The sequence below is a fragment of the Mobula birostris genome, chromosome 11, assembly GCF_030028105.1.
Source record: "Mobula birostris isolate sMobBir1 chromosome 11, sMobBir1.hap1, whole genome shotgun sequence".
Taxonomy (NCBI): Eukaryota; Metazoa; Chordata; class Chondrichthyes; order Myliobatiformes; family Myliobatidae; genus Mobula; species Mobula birostris.
Genome location: NC_092380.1, coordinates 88,970,345 through 88,990,845, shown reverse-complemented (window position 1 = coordinate 88,990,845; position 20,501 = coordinate 88,970,345). Strand labels below are relative to the sequence as shown.

Below are 20,501 nucleotides of genomic sequence, written 5' to 3'. Positions count from 1 at the left end.
AAACTAGTTTGGCAGGGGGATGGGAACCGGAATGATAGAGCGGAGGAAGGGGAAAACAGAAATAAATCTAAGATAGTGAGCAGTAAAGATGTCAGGAAAGACAGGCAGGTGATGGGGCAAATTGTAGCCATTCGGATGAGTTGCAGCGCAATAAGGTTGCAGTGCAATCAAAGCAAAAAGTACCAAGTACTGGTCTTAAGGTGTTATACTTAAATGCACGCAGCATAAGGAATAAGGTGGATGATCTTCTCGCACAGCTACAGATTGGCAGGTATGATATTGTGGCCATCACTGAGACGTGGCTAAAGGATGCATGTCTCTGGGAGCTGAACGTCCAAGGATACACGGTGTATCAGAAGGATAGGAAGGTAGGCAGAGGGGGTGGCGTGGCTTTATTGGTAAGAAATGATATTAAATCATTAGAAAGAGGTGACATAGGATCGGAAGGTGCAGAGAATCTTTATGGGTTAAGCTAAGAAATCGCAGGGGTAAAAGGACCCTGATGGCAGTTATATACAGGCTTCCAAACAGCTGCAGTGATGTGGACTACAAATTACAACAGGAAATAGAAAAGGCTTGTCAGAAGGGCAGTGTTATGATAATTGTGGGGGATTTTAACATGCGAGTGGATTGGGAAAATCAGGTCGGCACTGGATCTCAAGAGACAGAATTTGTAGAATGTCTGCGAGTTGGCTTTTTAGAACAGCTTGTTGTTGAGCCCACTAGGGGATCGACTGTACTGGATTGGGTATTGTGTAATGAACCGGAGGATATTAGAGAGATTGAGGTGAAGGAACCCTTAGGAGGCAGTGATCATAACATGACTGAGTTCACTGTGAAATTTGAGAAAGAGAAGCCGAAATCCGATGTGTCAGTATTTCAGTGGAGTAAAGGAAATTACAGTGGCATGAGAGAGGAACTGGCCAAAGTTAACTGGAAAGGGATGCTAGCAGGAAGGACAGCAGAGCAGCAGTGGCTGGAGTTTATGTGAGAAGTGAGGAAGGTGCAAGACAGATATATTCCAAAAAAGGAGAAATTTTCGAATGGAGAAAGGATGCAACCGTGGCTGACAAGAGAAGTTAAAGCCAAAGTTAAAGCAAAGGAGGGGCATACAAGGAAGCAAAAATTAGTGGGAAGAGAGAGGAATGGGAAGTTTTTCAAAGCTTACAAAAGGAAACTAAGTAGGTTATTAAGAGGGAAAAAATGAACTATGAAAGGAAGCTAGCAAATAATATCAAAGAGGATACTAAAAGCTTTTTCATGTATATAAAGGGTAAAAAACAGGTGATAGTAGATATAGGACCGATAGAAAATGATGCTGGAGAAATTGTAATGGGAGATAAGGAGATGGCAGAGGAACTGAACAAGTATCAGTCTTCACTGAGGAAGACATCAGCAGTATGCCGGACACTCAAGGGTGGCAGGGAAGAGAAGTGTGCGCAGTCACAATTACGACAGAGAAAGTACTCAGGAAGCTGAATAGTCTAAGGGTAGATAAATCTCCCAGACCATATGGAATGCACCCTCGTGTTCTGAAGGAAGTAGCTATGGAGATTGCGGAGGCATTAGAAATGATCTTTCAAAAGTCGATAGATTCTGGCATGGTTCTGGAGGGCTGGAAGATTGAAAATGTCACTCCACCATTTAAGAAGGGGGCAAGGAAGCAAAAATGATATTAGAGACCTGTTAGCTTGACATCGGTGGTTGGGAAGTTGTTGGAGTCGATTGTCAAGGATGAGGTTACGGAGTACCTGGAGGCATATGACAAGATAGGCAGAACTCAGCATGGTTTCCTTAAAGGAAAATCCTGCCTGACAAACCTATTACAATTTTTTGAGAAAATTACAAGTAGGCTAGACAAGGGAGATGCAGTGGATGTTGTATATATGGATTTTCAGAAGGCCTTTGACAAGGTGCCACACATGAGGCTGCTTAACAAGATAAGAGCCCATGGAATTACGGGAAAGTTACATACATGGATGGAGTGTTTGCTGATTGGCAGGAAGCAGAGAGTGAGAATAAAGGGATCTTATTCTGGTTGGCTACTGGTTACCAGTGGTGTTCCACAGCTGTCCGTGTAGGGGCTGCTTCTTTTTACGTTGTACATCAATGATTTGGATTATGGAATAGATGGCTTTGTGGCTAAGTTTGCTGATGATACAAAGATAGGTGGAGGGGCCGGTAGTGCTGAGGAACCAGAGAGTCTGCAGAGAGACTTGGATAGATTGGAAGAATGGGCAAAGAAGTGGCAAATGAAATACAATGTTGGAAAGTGTATGGTTATGCACTTTGGCAGAAGAAATAAACGGGCAAACTATTACTTAAATGGGGGAAGAATTCAAAGTTCTGAGATGCAACGGGACTTGGGAGTCCTCGTACAAGATACCCTTAGGGTTAACCTCCATGTTGAGTCAGTGGTGAAGAAGGTGAATACAATGTTGGCATTCATTTCTAGAGGAATAGAGTATAGGAGCGGGGATGTGATGTTGAGGCTCTATAAAGTGCTGGTAAGACCTCACTTGGAGTACTGTGGACAGTTTTGGGATCTTTATTTAAGAAAGGATGTGCTGACATCGGAAAAGGTACAGAGAAGATTCACTAGAATGATTCCAGGAATGAGAGGGTTAACATATGAGGAACGTTTGTCCGCTCTTGGACTGTATTCCTTGGAGTTTAGAAGAATGAGGGGGGACCTCATAGAAACATTTCGAATGTTGAAGGGCATGGACAGAGTGGATGTGGCAAAGTTGTTTCCCATGATGGGGGAGTCTAGTACAAGAGGGCATGACTTAAGGATTGAAGGGCGCCCATTCAGAACAGAGATGCAAAGACATTTTTTTAGCCAGAGGGTGGTGAATCTATGGAATTTGTTGCCATGGGCAGCAGTGGAGACCAAGTCATTGGGTGTATTTAAGACAGAGATTGATAGGTATCTGAGTAGCCAGGGCATCAAAGGTTATGGTGAGAAGGCAGGGGAGTGGGACTAAATGGGAGAATGAATCAGCTCATGATAAAATGGTGGAGCAGACTCGATGGTCCGAATGGCCGACTTCTGCTCCTTTGTCTTATGGTCTGATGGTCTTAAATCTGGCATGTATTTGTTCCTGTGAATGGAAGAACCAGTTTCTTATCTCCTCTCATTTTTAGTAATTGTTCTTTTATATAAGTCATATGTGCTTTTGGCATTTTTCTTTACAATACCATGGATTTATTTTAATAACATCTATTTATTTTAGTCTCTTTTTAAAAATTGTAAAGTCTTGGCCCAACTTGTATAGACATAGTATGTTGCTGTACTGAGGGCAGATTTCAACTCCATATACACAGTGGAGTATTTGTGCTTTGAATTACCTTTCATGGTTAAGGATTGAAATTGATCAGTTAACTTTTGCTTTCAAATTCGGAGCAAGAAGGCTGCGAGTGAATGGCAGACTTTTCAGAGCGAAGGGAGTGTTTTACTACTTGGGGTAAAAGAGAGGTGAGACTGTGCAGGCACGTGACGTCAGCCACTAGAACGCGAAAGGTTTCAAGAGAAGACCGACATATCCAGCAGGCAGCAGAGTGAGAGGCAGCAGAGTGATAGGGTTTTGGCTCAACGGGCTTAGATGGTAATGGGATGAGGCAGGGTAGGTTTACCTGTGTTACTTGCGGAAAGGAGGAAGTATGTATGTGAGGCCAGTTTTCTGTGCTCAGTGTCAGACGTGGGAGGTCCTGGAGTCTCTCAGCCTCCTGGACGGCCATATCTGCACCAGGTGTGTCAAGCTGCAGTGCCTGAGAGATCGAGTTAGGGAACTGGAGATGCTTGGAACTTGGATGGCTCAGGGACAGGAATTGTTACTTCAAGTGCCGGGTTTTAGATGTTTCAGAAAGTACAGGGAGGGAGGCAAAAGAAGTGGGGGCGTGGCACTGTTGATCAGAGATAGTGTCACGGCTGCAGAAAAGGTGGACACCATGGAGGGATTGTCTACAGAGTCTCTGTGGGTGGAGGTTAGGAACAGAAAGGGGTCAATAACTTTACTGGGTGTTTTTTTAGGCCGCCCAGTAGTAATAGGGATATCGAGGAGCAGATAGGGAAACAGATCCTGGAAAGGTGTAATAATAACAGAGTTGTCATGATGGGGGATTTTAATTTCCCAAATATCGATTGGCATCTCCCTAGAGCAAGGGGTTTAGATGGTGTGGAGTTTGTTAGGTGTGTTCAGGAAGGTTTCTTGACACAATATGTAGATAAGCCTACAAGAGGAGAAGCTGTACTTGATTTGGTATTGGGAAATGAACCTGGTCAGATGTCAGATATCTCAGTGGGAGAGCATTTTGGAGATAGTGATCATAATTCTATCTCCTTTACAGTAGCATTGGAGAGAGATAGGAATAGACAAGTTAGAAAAGCATTTAATTGGAGTAAGGGGAATTATGAGGCTATCAGGCAGGAAATTGGAGGCTTAAATTGGAAACAGATGTTCTCAGGGAAAAGTGCCGAAGAAATGTGGCAAATATTTAGGGGATATTTGTGTGGAGTTCTGTATAGGTACGTTACAATGAGACAGGGAAGTTATGGTAGGGTACAAGAACCATGGTGTACAAAGGCTGTAATAAATCTAGTCAAGAAGGAAAGAAAAGCTTACAAAAGGTTCAGAGATAATTTTAAGTAGGTAATTTTATCAAATTATGTATACATATTTGTTTAATAACATCCATAAATATCTTTGGTACAGGGATAATGTTTTAAATCAAATTATTAAGTGAAATATATGCAGAATATAAGCATAGCAAACATTTAGGAGTTTCAATGTTTACTTTCATTGTAACACGAAGTATTCATCGAGCCATACGGCATGAAACAGACCCTTCAGCCCATTGGGTCTGCACAGACCATAAGCTATTCATTTTTTAAAAACTTTTATTTAGCAATACAATGCAGAGTAGATCCTTCCAGCCGCATTGCCCCAGCAACCCCACAACTCCAATTAAGCCGAACCTAATCACAGCACAATTTACAATGACCAATTAACCTTTGGACTGTGGGAGGAAACCAGAGCACCCAGGGGAAACCCATGCATTCCGTGGGGAGGACGTACAGACTCCTACCGGGTAGTGCCAGAATTGAACTCCAAACTCTGGAACACCCCGATCTGTAAAAGCATTACGCTAACCGCTATGCTACTGTTCTGCCCCACCGCTATGACACTAATCCCATCCTATTTTCCCCACATCCTCTTCAAGTCCACCAAGATTCTCCCACTCACTGACACACTAGGGGTAATTTAAAATGGCCAATCTTTGGCATATTGGAAGAAACCAGAACACCCAGGGGAAAATGCAAACTCCACAGAGATAATTGAATCCAGGTCTGCAGCTGCTCTGTTGTGCTACCCAAGATATTAGAACTTTGTTTCTTTATTTCTACGCTCTTCTATGCATAAACACTTTAACTCAACATATTTCAGAATGAGGATTGTACAATCTGTGGTCATTTGTTGACCTCTGCTGGATTTGATAAGAAGAACATTCCCGTGGTAGATAAGTTACTTTTTAGAATTGATATGACTGTTAAATCTAGGATAATATTACTTTAATGTGGATCAGATAAAGTTAGGAAGCAAGTAGGTTGAAAAGGTAGAAAATGTTCTAAGCAGGTAAGTGCTGGAACCATTAATATTCGTAAGTTTTATTAATAATTTGGATACATGCAGCACTACATGCTGATTAGTGTATCCACAGTGGCAGGCTGGCCTTTCGATAGCAATTAGACAAAAGGAAGTTAATAAGCAACTGGAGAAGTTTGAATTAATAAAGGAGGACTGGCAAAAATTTACTTACTAATCTGATTGAATTTTCCAATAATGTAGTTAGTAGAGATTTATGAAGGTAATGCAATATATACCATCTGTATGGATTTTCCATTGGCATTTGACAGACTCCCATATGAAAGGCTGATTAGCCAAATTATGGCCCACAGAACAGATGTATCAATGACAATACTTATTAAAAAAATCAGCTAAAGATAGGCATTGTGGTAGGCAGTTGTTTTCAGATCAGAGTATGATGGTCATTGTTGCCTCTCAAAGGTTAACACTTGAACCAGGTTCCTTTTTAATATCTCGTGTTCTATTTGGTATCTATTAATAACTTGGTCATGTTTTTGAGATGAGAGCAAGGAAGAAGATAGTGTTCTGTGCTGAGGCAATTGATATTCGCCTGTATGTTCCTGATTTTAACTTGTATAAAATTTGCAGATGACATGGAGAGGTGGGGGAAACTTTGTTGCATGGCACAAGAGTATAGTACAGGTTGAAAAATGCCATTGAATTTCCAATGGGCTGATGAAATTTACTAGAGAAAGTAATGCTTTGGCAAAAAGAGTGAAGAGAGACCAGATAGATCAAATGACATAGTTCCAAGGTTATGTAGGAACAAAAGACCTGGAGACATGCATAAATCTTTGAAAGATGCAGGACATACTGGAGAGACTGGTTAGAATGGCATTCCGAGCTTCTTAAATAAAGGTACAGAGTAGAAAAATAGGGAGACTCCATCAGAATTTTATGATATTTATGGTTATGCCAATACTGGAGCTCGGTGTCCATTTCCAGTCACCTCACTTTAATAAAGATATAAAATCCCTGAAGCAAGCACAGAAACGATCCATTAATATGGTTTCAGAGATGATGGATAGCCACCAAATGGTTAGACTGGAAAAGCCGGTGTTACTTGTTTCGGAGACAGAAGGGTGAGAGGAGATTTGATAGGTCACAAGTTTAGATATGATAAATAGATAGAAGCTGTACACATTGGTGAATGATTCATGAACTGGGGAAGGAATGGACAAAAAAAAAGAAAATGCCAAAAAAAACATTTTTCACAAGGAGTGGTTTGCTCATGAATCCATTGCCTGTGGCACTGGTGAAAACAGAACCAGCCATGGATTTCAAAAGGAAATTGGATAGATAATTGAAGGAAAATAATTTACAGAGCTACCAAACATTGGAGGTGAATAAATCATTAAAACCAGAATCACTAGTCAGCAGTTAAAATGCTAGCATTGGGATTTATTTCTGGGTGTACACATTTCAAAAATAATGAAGCTTTTTCATGTGTTTACACACCTTCTGTAACAGTTGAAGTACTGACTACATATCTGGTCTCTATTGCTGACAAATGGATGTCAAAGCTGAAGTAAAGGTGTACAGATTTACAAGGATTCCACCGGAATGAAGAGATTATAGTTTCTCAGCATTATTGAATAAATTTATATCTTTTTTTTTGATGCAGAGGAAGACCTGGAGGAAACCTAACAGTTGTTTGAAAATTGTGATTGAATGATCAGGAAACTGCATTCAAATCCATGTAAACTGGATTTTTGTGCCTAATCGGTACATATTTTAATTGTCCGCCCTATTTTCTGTTGAAATCTTACCTAGCAAGTAATTGGACAGGGCACCTCTCCAGGATTATCTTCGCTCTAATGTTAATATTGTGTCTCCCTCTTTTTTCCCACACTTAATGATACTGTCAGTGTGCATGGTGCCAGTTACTTATGGGCCGAAATTAGATCAGTTTATGGTTTTCATTGTTTAGAGTGCTGACATACTCTTCAATGCTGCTTGTAAAAGGTATGTAGCAGAGAGGAAGAGTTATCAACAAATATTTCTCAATTTTTTTTAAAACCAGAGTTAAATCTTCTCTCAGTTTCATCTTTTCAGGAGGAAGTAATCTTTGTCTAGACATTCTGCTGCCACAACTATTATTCTTCAACCCTTGCAACATGCTATTAAATCTCCTCTGTGTTCCCTCTGGTGCAATCAAGCAATTGTGATGAACAGAACTCTAGCAGTGCCCTTAATTATCTTTTGTATAATTCTAAAATGGCCTCTCTAATTTTGTGTGCTGTACCATCTTTCACATATCAAAATTGTTATCTTAATCAGGGTATCTACTACCTGTTATCTTCTGAGATTTGTAGACATATACAAATATTTCTATCCCACCATTTGGGAAGGAAGCTTTTCCTTCCTAAAGTTACCAACTCTCATTTCTCCATATTGAATCCTATTTCCCACTTCTGTGTCCTTGTAACTAGTTCATTAATATATTTCTGTAGCCTAGAACTTTCTTCCTGTCTGACAACACAATCCCTATTATTGGCTTAATTCTTATTCCAGTTCATTTATGTGGACACACACAAATCAAGGACCTAGTGCTGAGCCCTGCACAGCCTCACCCCATACAACCTCTTGACACGTGTGAATGATGAACTTTTCTGCCACTGAACTGATTTTTAATCACAATTTGTCACTCGAGTCAGCGGGCTTCTACTTCCATGATAAATTTAAGAAAAGCCAGATTTAAAACTTGGCATTCATCAAAAACTCCTTGTTACTTTCTTAAAAACATAAATTAAATAAATGAAATATGATCTTCCCATACAATTATGTGCCGATTGTCTTTGATTGAAGTGTGTCTCCCTCAATAGTATCGGTTCAACAACTTGCCCACTACTAATGTAGTGTAGAATGACCTGCAATATAGTGATAGAATGAACTTGATTCTGATTCTGTGTTACTACATCCATCCCTTTTCCCCACAGTGTGACTTTCTTTGTTGTAGTTTACATGGATCAGGAAAATGATCCATTTTCATAAATATCAGAACTCTTACTATTCAAGATTACTTATTATTATCATTCGTCAGTGCTCAAGTGTAAAGGAGAACAAAATGATTGTTACTCCGGATCCGATGCAGCATTGTAAAAAGGACAAGAAGCATAAAGAATGCAATTAAAACACAATAAAAATGGTAAAGTAGTGGTGGCTCGGAGAGTGGTAGGCTGGTCTAATGTGTAGAGGTGTTGAGCAGCCTGATAGCTTGGGAGAAGTCACTGTTTTTGAGTTTGGTGATCCTGAGTTGGATACTGCATAGCCTCTTCCTTGATGGAAGTGGGACAAACCATCCTTAAGGATGGTGGATGGGATCCTTCATGATAGATTTACCAGGGTGTTGCCTGGATTGGGGAGCATGCCTTATGAGAATAGGTTGAGTGAACTCGGCCTTTTCTCCTTGAAGTGATGGAGGATAAGAGGTCACTTGATAGAGGTGTTTAAGATAAAGAGAGGCATTGATCATGTGGATAGTCAGAGGCTTTTCCTCAGTGCTGGAATGGCTAGCACGAGAGGGCAATTTCCCCCGGGATCAATAAAGTATCTAACCAATTTCCCCGGGGATCAATAAAGTATGACTATGACTATGACATAGTTTTAAGGTGCTTGGAGGCAGGTACAGAGGAGATGTCAGGGGTAAGTTTTTTTTATGCAGCGAGTGGTGAGTGCGTGGAATGGGCTGCCGGCGGTGGTGGTGGAGGTGAAAGCGATAGGGTAACACTCACCCCAGCATCTGCAGAGTATTTTGTGGAAACGATAGGGTCTTTTAAGAGACCCCTGGATGGCTATGTGGAGCTTAGAAAAATACATAAAGCGTAGGTAGTTCTAAGGTAGGGACATGTTCAGCACAGCTTTGTGGGCTGAAGGGCCTGTATTGTGCTGTAGGTTTTCTGTGTTTCTGTGTTTCTATATTGCTGACTTTTTCAGGCACCTTTCTGTAACATGTCCTTGCTCATTATGGAACATGCTGGTGCCAGTGATGCACTGGGCAGTTTTAACTACATGTTGTAAACCCCCCCTCCCCTCCTCTCCCCCACTCCCCCTCACCTCCCTCCCCTCCTCTCTCCCCCAAATGCCCTCTTCCTCTATGCTCTTCACTATGCCCTCTCTATTTCTCCTTGCTCTCTCTTTGCCTTTTCCCTCACCTCTCTCTCTGTCTTCCCTCCCTCTCCCTCCATACTAACCCACTCTCTCTGTCCTCTCCCACACTCTCTATCCCTCTCTCTCCTATTCTATCCCTCTCCCCTTCTCTATTCCTCTTCCTCTCTCCGTCTGTCCCTCCCTCTCTATCCCTCCCTCTCTCTATCTCTATCCCTCACCCTCTCTATACCTCCCCTCTCCTTCTCCCTCTCCCTCCTTATCCCTATCTCGCATATCAAGTTTGTTCAATCAATAGCGATTTTTGATTTAAGCACCATTCTCATCACTCAAGCCCCTAATCTCGGTTGACTCGCCCAAAGAAGCACAGAGAGTGAGTGTGAACGGTCCTTGTAAATCAGGTGAGATGTTAAGCTCCTGTCTTTCATCTCACATGAAAGTTGAATAGATTGCAAAACCATTTTGAAGAGCAGAGACATCTTCCTCTCAAAACTTATCCTTCAAAAATTGTTCCAGTCCCAATAACAGATTATCTGGCCACTAATTCAAAGGGATCTAATAATTTGGCAGGAATGTATGCATCCTTGAACTATTGTAGGGATTATAGTCCAAAAGCACTTGATTAACTGAACAACATTTTGAGATATCCTAAATTCATGAAAGTTGCTATAGTTTCCTTACATTACACCACTAATTTCAGTTTGAGTGCGATTCAGTTGCTTTGATTAAAAAGGAACGGGAAACCAGGGAATTGTCGACCTATTGGCCTAACGGCTGTTGTCAGAATATAATATATAATTAACAGTGGACTGTCTAAACAGCTTGTAAATTTTGTTCTGATTAGAGAGAGTAAGTCTGGAAATGTAAAGGGCAGGTCTTTCTAATGAATCTGATGCAAGACTAGAAGCTATAGACATCTAATTGAATGGTAGGACACTAAATGAAACTAAATGACCTAGGCCTGTTCTTAACTTAGCTGCTTAATTTGGAATCCCCTAATAGGCCTCAAAGTTAAACTGGATAAGAATAGAAAACACATTTAATTTTGCCTATTCACATTGGAAAATGAAGTAATCAGGTAAATCATGAAAGCTGTTTAATATATATAACTTAGAGGAGAAAATAAATAATATGGTATCCCTTTCATAAACTAAGATAAGCAGAGAAATATAACCTATTATTCTCCTGATGTTCAATCTTCAGATAAGTCCATATCTTCACTCTTTGAAGTGGTTAAGATCACGAGAACCAAAATTCACTTAGATCTTTGCAACACCTGTCATGGACTTCATACCCCCAGAGTGTTCATAGACATGTTGGTAAACAAAACTTGATATTTACTCGTATAAAGATGGGCTTCAAGAAGCATCCTAAAGCCTTAAGAAGGAAATCCTGGACTTTGGAAATTGATATCATAGCCAGCAACTGAAACTAGAGATGTTCAAGGGTACTTTAGATAGGATTGTGCATTCATAAAGGGTTAATTAGTAGCCCAGTAGTTAAGGGGCTTATTTTATCAAGGATGACACGTGGGTCTTAATTCTAAGCAAAAAGAACTCTTGTGTTTGCTTTGGAATTAAACGGTATGACAGTAAGCAAACAACGCATAATATTTAAAGAATTAATGTATCTCAACTCGTAATTACACAATTCACAACAAACGTATAACCCTTTTAAAGCAGCTAAAATCAAGTGAGGAAGTGATCCGGCCTTGGCCAACAGAAAGGTAAATTCAGTATTATCTTAAAAGGAAAATCTTGAACTATTGATGAAAGATCAGGAAGTCTCAAGATTGAAAATATTTCAGAATTTCACAAAAGGAAGACCAAGAAACTGAAAAAGAAAGAACTGGAATACAAAAGTAATCCAATGAGAAAGGGTATCAAAAAGCGCAGGAAAAATGGCGGCTTCTTTATAGACTGAGAAAGGAGAAATCTCATAAGGTCATATGAAATTGGTAGAGAAATAAAACAAATATCTTAAGATGCAGAAACCCCCCTGAAGTATTGGTGGTAGAAGTTGTGCTACTGACACTGCTTTGTACATCAGCAGCACAGCAGTGGAAACTGTGAGCAGTTTCAAAATCCTGGGAGTGCACATCACTCACAATCTCTCATGGCCTCAGAACACGCTCTACACATTCAGGAAAGCTCAACAGCGCCTCTACTTTCTGAGGAGGCCGAAGAGAACTGGACCATGCTCATCTGTACTCAAGTCAATCTATAGATTCGCAGTAGAGGGCATCCTAACAAATTACATCATTGCATGGTATGGAAACGCTCCGCGAAGGACAGGATAGCTGTACAATGAGTAGTCAAACCCTTCCAATGTAACACTGGTGCCAGCCTACCTGCTATCAAGGACATACTGTAGATACAGGAAGGTACCGGAAAAGGGCCAGCAACATCATGAAGTATACCACCTACCGCGCTCATGGACTGGTCGTCCCACTTCCATCAGAGAGGAGATTATGTAGCATCCACGCCAGGACCACCAGACTCAAATAAAAAAGATACTATTCCCAAGAAGTAAGGCTAATCAAACACTCCCACCCTCTAACCCACCCCTCCAAGCCCCAACCACCACGACTTTATCATTTCCTGTCAGTCACCTTATGGACAGACACTACTGTCACTTTATGGACAAACAATCAATCTATGCTTGTAAACTATCTTATGTATTTATATTTATTGTGCTTTTTATTATTGCGTTCTTTATCTTACTGTTTTTTGTGTTGCACTGGATGCAGTGTAACAATTTTGTTCTCCTTTACATTTGTGTATTGGAAATGATATTAAACAATCTTACGTCTTGAAGAATAATTCACAGTAAATCAAGAAATGAAAGAAATTAGCAATAGTGAAAAAAGGTTATAGAGAAATTAATCAGGACTGAAAATTGATAAATTCCTGAGAAAATGAATAATTGTTTCCCAAAATTTTGAAAGAATGACTGTGGAGATGGTGGATGCATTGGTTGTTTCTCAGAATTCCATAGATTCTAGAAAATGTCCCATAGGTTGCGAGAGAGAAAATTTAATTCTGTAGAAAGAAAAAAGTCAGAAAGGGGAACTGCAGACCAATTAGCTTGATGTCAAGTACTAGATTCTAGAATTAAATGATAGCAGAACACTCAACATAACTGGATTTAGCAGGAAGCGTTGGTTTAAGAAATAAATATGTTCTCTTTTTTGAGGTTGTAAGTAGTGGAAAGGATGAGGGTAGATTTGTAAATATGTTATATATGGATTTTCAGGAAGTCTTTGATAAGAAGTCACTTGAGGTAATGAAACAAAATTGGAGAAATGAGGTGTTGTGAATAATTTTCTGGTGTGGATTTAGATTTGGTTAATGGACAGAAAATATAGTAGGAGTAGATGATCATTTTCAGGTTGCTACACTGTGACTAGTTTGGTACTACAGGAATCATTGCTTGGACCCTCACTCTCCACTATCTATATTAATAATTTTAATGAGTGAGGGAGTTTAATGCATCTAATTTTTCTGATACTGTAGTGCAGAGCAGTGTTGGTTGTGAAGAGGATGGCTCTAGGATACAGGTAAAGGAAGAAAACAAACTGCTGGAAGAATTCAGCAGGCCAGGCAGCATCCAGGAAGGAAAATGGATGGTCATCATTTCGGATTGAAACTCTGTATCAGGACAGAGTATATTGAAGGAAGATAGCCAGTATAAAGAGGCAAGGCAGGAGCTGGCAGGTGATAGTGACACTAGGTGAAGTGAGAGATGGTGGACAGATGGAACCAGATGTGGGAAGGAATAGGGAAGGTAGAGAGAAAAGTAAGTGGGTAAGTGTGGAATGACAGACAGATAGAATCATTTAGGGTTGCAAATCTAGGTAATAAGTGTAAGTGGAGGGTGTTGGAGGTTGTGGAAAAAGAGAAAAGATGAACAGAGGCCATGGTTAGACCAGCAGGAGTGAGAAAGGAACACAGGGAATGTAGGTTACATGAAAATAGAAAATTCAATGTTCATACAATTGGGGTGTAGGCTACCCAAGTGGAATAAGAGGTTTTATTCTTCTAATTTGCTTTTGACTTCACTCTGGCAATGGAGAAGATCAAGAACATGCAAGTTGCTGAGGGAGTGGGAAGGGAGTTGAAATGATGTGCCACCAGAAGTTCAAGATGTCTGTTGTGTACTGAGCACAGTTGCACTGCAAAACGGTTGCTTAGTTTTGCTGATATCAAGGAGACCACAGTGCTAGGACAGAATGCAATAAATGAGGATAGAGGAGGTGCCCCTGAATCTCTGCTTCAGCTGGAAGGGTTGTTTAAAGTCCCTAAGAGGTTTTGAGGAAGAAGGTGTAGGAACGGATATTTCATCTCTTATGTTTGCAAGGGAAACATCCAGGTGAATGGGGAGTAATGATCAGACTAGGGAGTATGAAGAGAGTGATCCCTGCAGAAAACATAAAAAATGGGGAGAGAGGAAGACATGACTGGTGTGGCTGATATCTCATGGCAGCTGGTGGAAATGGTGAACATGATTCCTGAAAGAGGTGGCTGGTTGGGTGGGGGGGAGGTGGAGGGAAATTAATGAAATTATATCTCTACGCTGTCTTGTCATGATTAAAACAGACATCCAAAAAGTGGAGAAGATGTAGTGAAGGTTCCTTCAGTTACAATAGGGAGGAAGCTACATTTCCTCTAACAGGAAGATATTTCAAGAAAACTGGAACAGAAAGCCTCACCTTCAGAACAGATGTGGGAGAGTTGAAGAAGCTGACAAGGGGGATAGCATCATTACAGAAGACAGGATGAGAAGAGGTGTCATTGTGGTAGCTGTGGCAGTTAGTGGGTTCATATAGATATCAATGGATACTTTGCTCTCCTGAGCTGGAGACAGAGATCCAGAAAAGTGAGAGAACACAAGAGACTCTGGAAGTAAGACATTAAGACCATAAAACATAGGAGCAGAATTAGGCCATTCAGCTCATCAAGGAGCTTCGTAATTCCATCATTGCTGATTTATAATCCCTCTCAGTACCATTCTTCTGTCATCTCCACATAATCTTTGACACTATGACTAATCAAGAATCTATCAAGCTCCTCTTGAAATACACTCAGTAACTTTTCTCCACAGCCGTCTGTAGCAATGAATTCTGCAGATTCACCACCCTCTGACTAAAGAAATTCCTCCTCACCTCAGTTCTAAATGGAAGTCCCTCTATTCTGAGGACATACCCTCTGGTTCTAGACTCACCCACTATCGGAAATGGTCTTTCAATATTCATTAGGTCTCAATAAGATCCCTCGCCCCCCACCATCGCCATTCTGCTAAACTCCAGTGACTACAGGTCCAGAGCCATCAAATGCTCCTCATGCATTAACCCTTTCATTCTCAGAACAATTCTCGTGAACGTCCTCTGGACCCTCTCCAATGCCAGCACATCTTTTCATAGGTAAGGGGCCCAAACTGCTCACAATACTCCAAGTGCAATTTGACAAATGCCTTATAAATCCTCAGCATTACATTCTTGCTCTTATATTCTAGTTCTCTCGAAATGAATGCTACCATTGTAGTTGCCATCCTTACCAGCAGCTCAACCTCGAGCTAACCTTTAGGGTATCCTGCACAAAGGCTCCAAAGTCCCTTTGTACCTCTGACTTTTTAGTTTTCTCCCCGTTTTGAAAATAGTCTAATCTTTCCGCTAAAATGCATGACCATGCACTTCCCAACACTATATTCCATCTGACACTTCTTTGCCTATTCTCCCAATCAGTTTAAGTCCTGCAAACACCCTGTTTCCTCAATACTGCCTACAGCCTACCTATCTTTGTATCGTCCGCAAACTTGGCCACAAAGCCATCAATTACTCCATCCAAATTATTGACATATAACATGAAAAAAGAGCATCCCAATAATGACCTCTGCAGAACACCAGCAATCATTAGTAATATTCTCTCTAACATGTGCGCGTGTGCGCGCACACATTTTTTTGCTACCAGCACACAAAGGTTATCACCTCTGGCATGTTAAGTATATTTCACAATAATGCACAATCATATTTCCTTCTTTGTTTTCTGATGCGGACAGTGTTGACAATGTGGAGTTTGTGATGATTTGTCTGCAGATTTTAGAACTAGCTTATTGAAACTTCTTTATTGAAGAAATTCTGGATTCACAATGTCAAATTCCAAAGAAGCAATGGGCGTGAAGTGCAAAGGAACTGCTAGTTCATTTAAAGTAGAATGAATTAATGAAACAGTAGAAACTTCTACACTGATAGCTCATGAGGTCAGGATCGTACAGCTACGAGAAATATTTACGTACTACATAGAAACTGGTGTTACCTGTGTGTATTGTTGTGGTGCAAAAGTTGCTGGAGGATTTGCAAGTGGGAAGAAGTGGAGTGAAAGCTTGAATTTTAAAAGTGCCATTTAGCAAGCTAATCACATGTGGACAGGGTGCAAAAGCTCCGGCGAGAAAATCCTTCAATACCCACTGCAGGCCTGCTGCGTATCTTTTGTGAGAGTGCAGATGAACGAGAGCGAAAGTGATCAAACCCAGAGGAGATCAAAGTTCTTATTGACAGTGTTTTGGTAGCTGTTAAAAGAGTATCTCTATATATAATGTTCAGTGCTAGTAGCAAAAAAAATGCACAGCACAAGATTTCTGCGCACACTGGTCTTTACAAGTTAGAAGGAACATTGGTCACCAGCAACCAAGCAGCAAAGGCCCCCTTTATTCCCACTCTTTGCCTCCTGTCAGTCAGCCAATATTCTATCTATGCTAGTATCTTTCCTGTAATACCATGGGCTGTCTTGTTAAGCAACCTCATGTGCAGCACCTTCTCAAAGGCTTTCTGAAATAAACAAAATCTATCCACTCTTCTTTGTCTAGCCTGCCTGTTATTTCCTCAAAGAATTCCAACAGATTTGTCAAACAAATTTCCTCTTAAGGAAACCATTGCTGACTTTGGCCTATTTTATCATGTGCCTCCAAGTACCCCAAAACCTCATCCTTAATAATGGACTCCAACGTCTTTTCAACCATGAAAGTCAAGCTAACTGACCTATAATATCTGCCTCCTTCCCTTCTTGAAGAGTGAAGTGACATTTACAATTTTCCGGTCTTCTGGAACCATTCCAGGATCTAGTGATCCTTGAAATATCATTACTACTGTCTCCACAATCTCTTCAGCTACCTCTTTCTGAACCCTGGGGTGTAGTCCATCTGGTCAGGTGACTTATATACCTTCAGATCTTTCAGCTTCCCAAGCACTTTCTCCTTAGTAATGACAACTATACTCACATCTGCCCCGACACATGAAATTCTGGCATACTACCAGTGTCTTCCACATCAAGCCTGATGCAAAATACTTGTTCATCTGCCATTTCTTTGTCTCCCACTACTACCTCTCCGGTGTCATTTTCCAGTGGTCTGATATCCACTCTTGCCTCTCTTACTCTCTATATATCTGAAAAAACTTTTGCTAACTCCTTTATATTATTGGCTAGCATACCTTCATCTTTCATCTTGTCTCTCCTTATAACTTTTTTAATTGTATTCTGTTGGATTTTAAAAGCTTCACTAACCTCCCATTAATTTTTGCTACATTAAAGCCTCTCTTTTCTTTTTATGCTGTCTTTGACCTACCTTGTTAGCCATGGTTGCCTCATCCTCACTTTAGAATACTTCTTCTTTGGGATGTATCTATCTTGCACATTGCAAGTTGCCCCCAGAAGTTCCAGCCATTGTTGTTCTGCTGTCATCTCAGCTAGTGACCCCTTCCAATCAACTTTGGCCAGCTCCTCTCTCATGCCTCTGTAATTCCCTTTACTGCATTGTAATAGTAATAAATCTAACTTTATCTTCTCCCCTCAAACTACAAGGTGAATTCTATCATATTATGATCACTACCTCCTCAAAGTTCCTTTACCTTAAATTCTCTAAGTAAATCTGGTTCATTACACAAAACCCAATCCAGATTTGCCTTTCCTCTAGTGGGCGCAATGACAAGCTGCCCTAAAAAGCCATCTCATAGGCATTCTGCAAATTCTGGAACTTCTGGGGGCAACTTTGGGATCCAGCACCACCTTGTTTTTTTCCAATCTACCTGCACATTGAAATCCCTCTTCGCTGTTGTAAAATCGACCTTTTTATATGCCGTTTCTATCTCCCATTGTAATTTACATCCCACATCTTGGCCACTATTCAGTGGCCTGTATATGACTCCCATCAGGATCTTTTTACCCTTGCAGTTTCTTAACCCTACCCACAGGGGATCTATATTTTCTGATCCTATATCATCCTCTTTCTAGGGATTTGACTTAATTTTTTACCAACAGTGCCACCCCATACCCTCCTTCTAGCTACCTGTTTTTTTCAATATAAATACTGGAAATCTTAAGCCACAAACAAAAGAAAATACTGAGGAACTCAGCGAGTTAAGCAGCATCTATAGAGGAATAAACAATCGACATTTCTGGCTGTTCATGATATCCAGATGAAAAGGCTCAGTTTGAAACATCAGTTGTTTATTTCCCTCTATAAATGCTGAGTTCCTCCAACATTTTGTGTGTGTTGGAGAGAAGTATCAAAGTGTCCAAGTGAATTTGAGAGCAAGATGGTAGCTAGTGCCAAAACCTGGTTAAATTGACAATTTAAAAAAGCAGAGGAGAAAGTAGGTGTTTTTTAAGTGATGGAAGATTGAAAAGTGTTGGTGTCCAGAGGGAGCTGGGGGATTGCTCATGTTCATGATTCACTGCATGTTAATTTGTGGGTACCGCAAACAATTTGGAAAACAAGTAGTTTATCTTTATTGCACAAAGATTTGAATACAAGGGAAAGTATGTTTTAGTCAAATTATGTGGAGCCTTGATTGAACTGCAGGGTGGTGTACAAGCCTGATCTCCTTTCTGGAAGAAGGATATACTTGCAATGTAGAGGATGATGCCTGATTAAACAGACAGAGCATATACGCTGTAGAATGCAGAATGTGAGAGGTGATATCACTGGGTGTAGAGATAATATTTTCCTTAACTGGTGTGTGAAGAATCAGGATTCAGTCTCAAAAAGGGGGTGATTATTCACTACTGGGACGAGAAAAGATTACTTCAAGCACAGTGTAGTGAATGTTTGAAATTCAAGGCCCCAAGAATACTATGTAGACTCAGAGGCCAAGTCTATTTAAAGCAGACTGATAGAATTCTCATATTCATAGAATTGAGGGATATTGGGTTAATACAGGAAAGTGATGCCAAAGTAAAAGATAATCTCACTGAATGATTGAGCAAGCTTTGAATGACCTTTTCTGGCTCTATTTCTTGTGCTCATATGTTTAGAAGGCCGATATTGAAGAAATATCCTATCTCCCCACTACAGTTGGAACAGAATACTAAGGTAGAGAGATGCAAGGTCCTGGATGGACTTCAAAATTAGGCAAGAAGTTTAAAAAAATGTGGGGAATGGCTTGTTTTCTTTGTTAGCTTGCGATTTGATTCATTAGAAGGTTGCATTACTGTTTAATTGTAATATACAGTTTGAAACTATAACATTGGGGCCATTTTGTATTAATTTATTAGAAATATGCTCATCAGACATTTTTCAGAATGTATTTTTATACTGTTTTACATGTCTTCTACACCTCTGAAACCAGAAAACACGAGTTTTTTTTTATACATGTGATTCAATAATATACTACTACAGTACTCATGAACAAAATTATTCTGCTTGAATTATTTTCAACATACAGAATTTCTTGAAAGCATTGCTACAATTTACGAAGATCTCCATCTGGGAAAGAATCCAAATACTGTGATTGTGCCAACTTCTTCAATTGAACAATCACAGTCACCTACTAGTGATTCACCAACTCAAGAGGGTGTTGATGCATCCCAGTTTTATGACTGTTTGGAAACACTCTGTGATAGGTATAAGCACAGGTAGGTATTATCTTTCTAATAGTAATTTTTGTGACTGTTGCATATGGCCCTTGTGGCTACGGGGGTCAGGGGGTATGGAGGGAAGGCTGGTGCAGGGTTCTGAGTTGGATGATCAGCCATGATCATAATAAATGGCAGTGAAGGCTCGAAGGGCCGAATGGCCTACTCCTGCACCTATTTTCTATGTTTCTATATACTTATTCGATTACTTAAATCATGGTATCCAGCTGTTAATCATTTTTCTTTTTTATTGTCATAAGCATTTATATCGGCTTCCCGAGAATCTCAAACTGATTTATATTTCATCATTATTTGTGGCTGAACCAGTAGAATGGATTGGCTGAATTGTTTTTGATTTGTAATTCACTAGTCATATTACTTCCTTCATAATTCACATGCAACATCCAGGACTGTGCTAGCAGTATTGAATAATCAGGAATATTGAGAAAAAAAATGCAAAATTACAACTTGGGACCAATCTCACAATAGCCGCAAGCTCACGATTCCTTCTGATACAAATTCTCATTTTTTTTTACTTTTCCAGTCTATTGTCTTCTTTGAAATGGTTTAATGCCCTAACTATTTCACTCATTGTATAAGTTTGTCTCTACAATGAGGTAGGATAGAAATTTTCTCGTGCCCCCCCCCCCTCCCAATAGCAGCAAGGACACTGAGCAGCAGAATAGTAGGCAGATCTTGGGAAGGTGCAAAAAATAATAGGGTTGTTGCCATGGGTGATTTCAACCTCCCTAATATTGATTGGCACCTTCTTAGTGCAAAGGATTAAATGAGGCAGAATTTGTTAGATGTGTCAGAAAGGTTTTCCTGACACAAGATG

The 20,501-nt window shown here is 40.2% G+C and overlaps 1 protein-coding gene across 1 annotated transcript in view; it reads left to right on the top strand.

Moving 5' to 3' along the window:
* Positions 1-20,501, top strand: part of cstpp1 (centriolar satellite-associated tubulin polyglutamylase complex regulator 1) — a 283,345-nt gene that overhangs the window by 249,454 nt on the left and 13,390 nt on the right. Inside the window, exon 6 of the mRNA XM_072272685.1 lies at positions 19,474-19,663. Coding sequence (XP_072128786.1) covers positions 19,474-19,663 — 190 coding nt within the window. The remainder of the gene's footprint in view (positions 1-19,473; positions 19,664-20,501) is intronic.